Source organism: Arvicola amphibius, chromosome 5 (assembly GCF_903992535.2).
Source record: "Arvicola amphibius chromosome 5, mArvAmp1.2, whole genome shotgun sequence".
NCBI lineage: Eukaryota > Metazoa > Chordata > Mammalia > Rodentia > Cricetidae > Arvicola > Arvicola amphibius.
The window spans coordinates 65,167,440-65,175,633 of NC_052051.1; the positions used below are offsets into that span (position 1 = coordinate 65,167,440).

At 39.5% G+C, this 8,194-nt stretch overlaps 1 protein-coding gene across 1 annotated transcript; it reads left to right on the forward strand.

The window, feature by feature from the left end:
* The first annotated feature begins 654 nt into the window (after nt 1-654).
* On the forward strand, nt 655-2,543 carry Fibin (fin bud initiation factor homolog). Its single transcript, XM_038331186.1, has one exon. The coding sequence runs from the start codon at nt 1,031-1,033 to the stop codon at nt 1,682-1,684; it is 654 nt and encodes a 217-aa protein (XP_038187114.1). The 5' UTR covers nt 655-1,030; the 3' UTR covers nt 1,685-2,543.
* Nucleotides 2,544-8,194: the final 5,651 nt, after the last annotated feature.

Sequence of the window (8,194 nt, forward strand, 5' to 3'; positions counted from 1 at the left end):
TCTGTAAGACAGTAGCAATTTGTTTAACATTCTACCTGTGGATAAAAAAATACCTGCTTTGTTAGTCTCTGACAGGAGCCCCCAGCAGTCAAATACTAGATAAAGGACTCATTAACGCTCAACAGGATTTTGTTTAATAGATTGCACTGTGGTTTAAGTTGTCCTTTTATTGATTTAACTGAAAACTTCTAATTTCTATATTTGGATTATCAACTATGCACTATGCTGTTTTTGAAGTATTAGTTTTTAAAAGTAAACTTTAAGCCATTTGTGAACAAAATTGCTATTTCCGATTCTTAGAATTTTGTGCTCAAAGAAAACGTTTTGAAAATGAGTACAAATATATCTTACCTGGTAATTAAATGTCTAAAGCAATCACCTCTTGCCTAAAAATACTAATCAGTTGGATTTTTTGTTTGTATTCATCCTCTAATACCCCCATTCAGGCTAAGTCCTATTGTACAGGCTCTCCTCTTCCGATCTTGGAAAAGATACCCTGTACCTTTAATGGGGGACCTGGTGAGAGCTTTCTTTCCAAACTTGTTCCCTGGCTTCCAAGTGACGAAATGAGCTGTAATTTGAGAGCCCTGCAATCCTCAGGATATCTTTAGCCAAAGGGAACGCTCTCTGTATTCCCACCCAGTCCAAGGGTTGAAATAGCATCAGAACGCAGGAGCAGCTTCTCTTAGCTACTAGCTTCATCTCCCTGGAGCCAGAGGGAACTCCAAAGGTGGCTGCAGAGCCAGGGCCCGGAGCAGCAAGTCCCCACTCGCTGGGAAGGGCGATCCTGCCGGAAAGCCAAGACTGAGGTCCAGCAGCCCAGCAAAAAGAGGATCAGGGACCGAGAGGAGCTGGTGCAAAACGCTGCCGCTGCTCCGCAGAGCCACATGAAGCCTGCTGGGGAACAGCAGGATCAGAGAGCAGCAAGAGGGCTGACCCTGAGGAGGGCGCAATCACCGGGAGCCACTGACTCCCAGAGGGGACTCCTTTCCTTGTTCTTGAACTAAAACTCTTCTCCCAAATATCCAGAATGATGTTCCCGAAGTTGATCTGGATGGGTTTCTTCTGCCACCTGTGTCGAGGCTACTTCGATGGTCCCCTGTACCCAGAAATGTCTAACGGGACTCTGCATCATTACTTCGTGCCTGATGGAGACTACGAGGAGAATGATGACCCAGAGAAATGCCAGCTGCTCTTCAGGGTGAGTGATCGCCGGCGCTGCTCCCAGGGGGAAGGGGGCCAAGCCAGTAGCTTGCTGAGCCTCACCCTTCGAGAGGAGTTCACAGTGCTGGGTCGCCAGGTGGAGGATGCCGGGCGCGTCCTGGAGGGCATCAGCAAAAGCATCTCCTATGACCTGGATGGGGAAGAGAGCTATGGCAAGTACCTGAGGCGGGAGTCCCACCAGATTGGGGATGCCTATTCCAACTCTGACAAGTCCCTCACTGAACTGGAAAGCAAGTTCAAGCAGGGCCAGGAGCAGGATAGCCGGCAGGAAAGCAGACTCAACGAGGACTTCCTGGGAATGCTGGTCCACACCAAGTCCTTGCTGAAGGAGACACTGGACATCTCAGTGGGGCTCAGAGACAAATACGAGCTGCTGGCACTCACCATCAGGAGCCATGGGACCCGGCTAGGTCGACTGAAAAGCGACTATCTGGAGGGTGGGGGACAGAGGACGGGCTAAATTTTCCATTGTAACTTTTATTTTACCCAGATTTGCACTTTCAGCATGCGTCTGAAGCTGTCTTTTCAAAAGAAAGAAAATTTTAAGAGGTTGAGTCATTCTGATTTTGGTTTGGTTTTGTGCACTATTTATGTTATTACTGAAGATTTTTCACCGGTTTAAAAAAAAAGGGTTTAAAGTAATCCCTGAGGTATTTTTCTTAAGGGGCTTCATAGCTCTACAGAATCATTTCTTTCAGCCCCATCTAAAGAATGTATTTTGTGTGGGAGGACTAATTAACCTTCCTCATCCTGATGATTGTGTGGACACATTGAAGGGAGGAGGGGGAGGGGGGACTGGTGGATAGCTACACTGCTCCTTCAGCCTTCTCTTTGGTCTCTGAAGGCAGAGGTGCCTGCTTTTCACATGAACTTCCAGGTCTGCTGCACGTTTGCCAGCCGAGGGAGTTGCTTGAGTCTCCTCTGGCTCTTATTTATTTACCACGTTCTGAGCTGTTTTCTTTTGTTGTAAAAGTGTTATTGAGAGCTTACGTGCAAATTGCCAGCAGCAGAATGTTCAAGGTTCCCCTGTGGGATTGTGTAAATTGAGGATGCAGCATTTGAGACAGCAAAGCTTTGGGGCGGTTGCCCACACACGATGTGGATCCGCTGCGCGTTTTGCTGTACCATCAAAGGAACAGACTGCTGAAATACACCCCTCACTGTCTATGATTTAGGCTTCCAGTGTATTCTTTCTTCTTGGGATCGGGAAGTATTGCTTCTTTTTTTGCTTATTGAAAACTTGTATAGGGGGAGGTCTAATTCTAGAAACCCCTTAACCTAAGTTTTATTATTCAGTCAATAAATATGTTTTCATATAATACTGGCTTACTTTCTAATGTTCATCTTTAATCTCCATATTTCAAAGAGGGACCAGGGCAAAGGAGAGAGAAGACAGAGTGAAGCCGGTTTACCAGACTACATAAAGAAGATGAAATAAAGGAGGATAGTGTATTGTGGATCATCTTACCCTCCCTGCTCACAGACATCATCCCAGCTAGGGAGAAAAGAACCTAGACTGTATCAGAATCGTAGATTTGATTTCTACTCTTCTGCTGGAGATCGTACATTTCTCCACTTTAAGATTGGAAGAGTGTCAGAAAGGCCTACACCCCCTGTACTCTCAGCCTAGAGAGGCAGCATTATATACTTTCTGAGTTAGTGATGCTTAACAACTTGAGAACTAGTTCTGTGCTCTTAAATTAAATCGTTCAAAATGTGAAAATGCATTTCATTTCAATTATCCTGGCTCAATACTCATCACTGCCTTAAATGTGCTTTCTTTTCACATACATCCACACACAAGGTACATAAGAGTTCACATGCTTCTGTTCATACAGAGCAGTATTTATTGACTGTGTAGATTTGTGTCCAGGGAAAATTAAATGAGTACCTTAAAGGGCTTCCTTCTTTATTCTGAAAAGAATGATGGAAAGAAAATCAGAACAAGTATGATATTTTGGTCCTTCAATGTATGTAAAGTTACGTGGCTTCCTGACCCAAAATAACATATTGCTTCAAAGCACTCAGCTATCCCAGCACACAGACAAATCCAACGCCATCTTGTTGACTTCACCAGAGGTAACAGGGTATTGGAATGTGACGAGGCTAGAGAACTGCTTTCTTCCTGCACACCAGTTTCAATCAGCCGGTTGCGGCTGTGCCGGATCATGTTAAGAAGAACCATGTTAAGAAAAACACAGTAGGCACAAGAGCTTGCTGTCCAGCATTCTGCTGGGTGCAGGAAGAGGTATGTGACACATTGCTCCAGATATGAAAACTGAAATAGATTGTGGGTGAGATTCTTTTCAGCCTAATATTCTTTATTCTGACAAAACCAAAATGTAAAATGTTCAATTCATGGCTAGATAAGCAACCTGCGATCCCCAGAGTCTTGTGGAGGTGATCCAGAGAGCAAAAGGGAATTTTCAGGTAAGAGGAGATGGTGGGAACAGTCCTCAACAGAGAGCCCAGGAGATGACATCACTTGTCACCTTCTTATGGCAGGGACCCAGGCCCACTGAGACCTTTCCTCCCTACTTTGTCATTAACATTAGGCTTAGTTACTCACACAGTGATAATATTCACTCAAAGCAATAGGATTTTATTTCTTAGATAATGAAATATTTTGAGAATGTGAAATAAATCACATACTCTCTTCCCTGAGAAATCCACTCACAAACACATCCATACAATTTAGGATTTTTGTTTGTTTACTGCCAGTGTTTGCTGACTACTTATTCTGTACCAGGTACAGATTTAGGCTGTGGGTAATTCTTAAAAATTAGAAAATGTTGGGACTTCATCAAGCAAACATCTTTTGGAGTGTTACTTAAAACAGACAGCAATCACATTGTTATCTTAGCTATTATTAGACAGTAGAAAAAATAGTTAACATTTTTGAAAAGTTAATATTATTAGTAAGGGCCGACACTAAGAAGTAAGTTATTCCTTCTTATTGCAACAACAAACTATGTGAGGGATTTTATACAATTAAACAGTTAAGTTAGTCATGTTTACACCGCTATGGAAGACTACTTGAGAACACCCACTTAAAAGTTGAAGGATCACGTTTTTACAAGTATCAGTCCATGATCCTTAGACTCTCTTACTGGGCACTAGGTAGGGCACAGTACAGTGGCAGAGGGGGATGACTAATCAAGGTTTCTTTCCTCATGATGGCTACAACTCTCCCCTCCCCCCACAAAACAAAGCAAGGAAAGGGGGTGGGGCTGTATATGAGATCAAGGCCCAAGTGATCACATATCCTAGTCTTTACCTAAATCTCATTAAAGTTTTTATTTAATTCCAAATTTTCTTCATGTTCTAAGCCATCAAGTTATATAAACCTATCAAAAGTTTAATCTAACAACTAGGTCAGACTCCTTAGGGTCACTCACTTTTGCAGTCTGTCTCTGATGACTCCTATTACAGATGAAGCCTTTAACAAGTGACACATCAGTGACTGGTTTAGATCTAAACCATAACAGGAAATAATACACTTCATGGAAAAATATAATACATTGCAAACACTTCAAATAGTACCTGAGGTTTTTACTATTATTTCAGGAAGTTCCATTGCACTGAAATCCTAGGTTCTTCCCCAAGTTTAAATGTGTGATCTTAAATAACCAAGCATGGTGTTACCTTTAATTGATGATTATGTAAATAGATTTATGATCAAGTATGATTGCACAGCTATCTACTCCAAATGATTTCCTTAATGGGTCAAATTGCTGATGCTATCTGGATGTCAGAAGAAGCTTAGATCCTCTGTGTATTATTCATTGATAATTTTTTTTCTGTGAGATGTATTATCTACTACCACTGAGTCTCGCTCCTTTGATCTGACCACTTGAACAGTTCCAAATTCTATTTTGAAGCATTTTGCAGGTATCTACGTATTTGGGTCTCACAATGAAAGACAAAATGTGTTCATCTCTTGTAATGACCAAACCAGGCTGATAGAAGCAATCATGGTCATCAGAAGCCATAGGGCATTTTGTGTGGCGGTACCAAGAAGCTGTCCAACAGTTCATGTGCAGCACATTGCCTTTTTAAATTCGTATTTACAACCCACTAAGGAAATGGGCACAATACTTTAAAATAGAGGCTTTAAAACTAAGTTTTCAAACTATTGTAATAACTCATGAAGACACCCATAAAATTCATTAGCAATATAAAAATCACCCTAAATGATTATGTGGTCAAACTTCCTTGGGACATTTGTAGAAACTAAGTATTAGCGTCTTCTTGATATAAAGTCTTACTTGGGTAGAAAATAGAAATGGTAAATAAGCTTTCAAAATGTTTTAATATAAATGGGAAACAATTGTAAGTATCAGAAGCCTCAGTTCTAAATGGCATATAGATAGTTGTGAAAATAATCCACCAAAACAGAGAAATGGATTTTGTAAATTATTTTAGTAATTTTATCATTAGGCTGATCTTTGGGGAATACCATATCTAAAGTCAGACTGTTTAAGGGTATGTTCCTTACCAAATATTCTTGGTTTGCCACAGTGTGACATAACCAGATTAGAAATGGCCTAGACACATAGAGAAAAGGACCCTTAGAGACCTGTAGTGTAACTATGTGGGGATTAAAGCTTGCTCTACAGCATCAACCACAATTATCTACAAACATCAACACAGTGATTAAAGATTTGTCATAATTATACATTCAACAGTTGCATGACCTTTGTTATTTCTGTTAATGTAGTTTCTATTTTTTCGGATTACAAAAAATTGTATGTTCTCAAATTAAGGATATGAAAAACATAACAAACACAAAGAAGAAAAAGCCATTCATACCTCCAAACTTTCTCCACATACAGTATTTACTTTTGATTGTACAGCTTTCCCGTGCTTTTTGTGCAGAGGTATGAAGCTTCAACCCTGCTGATACTATAACACACTTTGCACAGCACTGAAGGAGTAGGTTAATCACCAGTATCTCTCAGCTACAAACCTTACAACTTAGAACAGTGACCTGTCTGCAACATATACTGGTACAAAAGTGGCGCAAATGTTGTGAGAGGAACCAGTTGCTTTTTATTAGATATAAGTCCCACTCCATGAGATGGAAGCCATCCCTGACATTGCTAGTGGTGGCCAAAAATCTGAGACCATGGCCTAAGTTCTATTATTATGCTAAAGGAATATAGCAGTAAAATGGTATACTGGTATACCCATAGATTCGTGGGTATAACATTAGAAAAGTTTCTTCTTGCATTAGATGTGAATTAACACAGAGATCCACAACTAAACAATGTGCAGAAAGTAAGACACTTTGGCACAGTCACAAGATCCTTATAGGTTCAAGGGTCCCACCCATCATTTAAAGGGGAAAATGAACATGGGGTTCAATCCCTAACCAGGAAGGTATTTCCAACAGGCATGTAAATTTTTAATTAGAAAAATCTCACTGTTTTATAACCAATGTATACATGAAATATGTTTAACCTCATAAATGTTTCAAAAAGTGATAGATCTGGGCCATTGAGATGAATCATCAGGTAAAACTGTTTTCTATAAAAGATTGATGGCCTGAGTCCTCCTTCCAGAACCGAAGTGGTGAAGTAGAGAAAGCCAACTTTACACTGGCCTTGAACTCATGCCTCTTCATATTCATAAACCAATAAATATCTTTTCAAATTTAAAAATCTTAGCTCTGTCACAATGAATTCCATTCAAGATTTTAGATTTTATCTCACATTAGTCATACAATTGAAAGATTTATAAAAAAAATTTCCTGAAACATTCTGAAAGTCAATTTATTTGCAAAATGAAAATAGTCAGAACTTATTGGACAAACATGATTCCAAGTGTTTTCCCCTATCTGTTTAAAGTAATCTTCTCAGGATTATTTTTCAAGCAAACCCTGTGTTTTACTAATTTCTCAGATAAGGAAACTGAGTGACGAAGGGGGTAAAATGACTTGTCCCAGAACTCAGAGCTATCTAGGAATGTACTCAGTTTTTTTTTTTTAAAAAAAAAAAAAAAAAAAAAAAAAACAGTTAAAATGCCTGTTGCATAATAACCCCCAAATCATTTTTTTTCTTTTTCTGCAGGCAGGAGATTGGACAGAAAGACTTGCTAGCTCACATCCTATACTAAATATATATAATAAGTTGTCTGTGGCGTGAAAATGGTGCTTGCACAATTTTCTTAATTGAAAAAATTCAGACCTGATCTGGGAAGAGAGATAAGTGGGACAGTCCTTGCTGCATAAACATGAGAATCTAAGTTCAAGTACCCAGCACCCATTTAAAAAGTCAAGAGTGTTGACAACCTGTCTGTACCCAGAGCACTAGAGTAGGAGGAAAGGAGCTATGTGATGCCTCAGGGCTCATTGGTTAGCTAATTAGTGGAAACAGGGATCTCGAGGATCAATAATAGACCTTGTCTTGAAAAATAAGATGGAAAGCAAATGAGGAAGACATCCAACATCAACCTCTGACCTTCATAGGCCTACATGTATGCATGCATGTGCACATGCACTAAGCACACACACATGCATATAACAGACACATACACAAATTAAATACATGAGTAAAATTCAAACCAAATTTTTGTCTAATAGTTTTTATAGTTTTTTCAGTAGTTTTTATTTTGTTACTTTGTTGTCTGTAGGGAGTTGTCTGCTTGGTTTTATAATGGATGAAGTGTAAATTTCTTGTTTCTGCAAGAGTCTTGAATGAAGAGTCGATATTTGCTTAGGAGCAATTTCCATTGTATTGACTGTATTCTTCAAGAACTTGCATATATATTCTCATATATATTTGATCATAGCAAATTTTGATACATATACAACTGGCAAAGACACTTCATGGCTTCTCCCTGTGGTAGCTGAGATCCCAACACGACTTGAAAAGTTTGCATTTTGAACTCAGCACAGGCATAAAACACAGTTTTGACTCAGTTCACATTTGTTTTGATGGCATATGTATACATATATATATATATATTA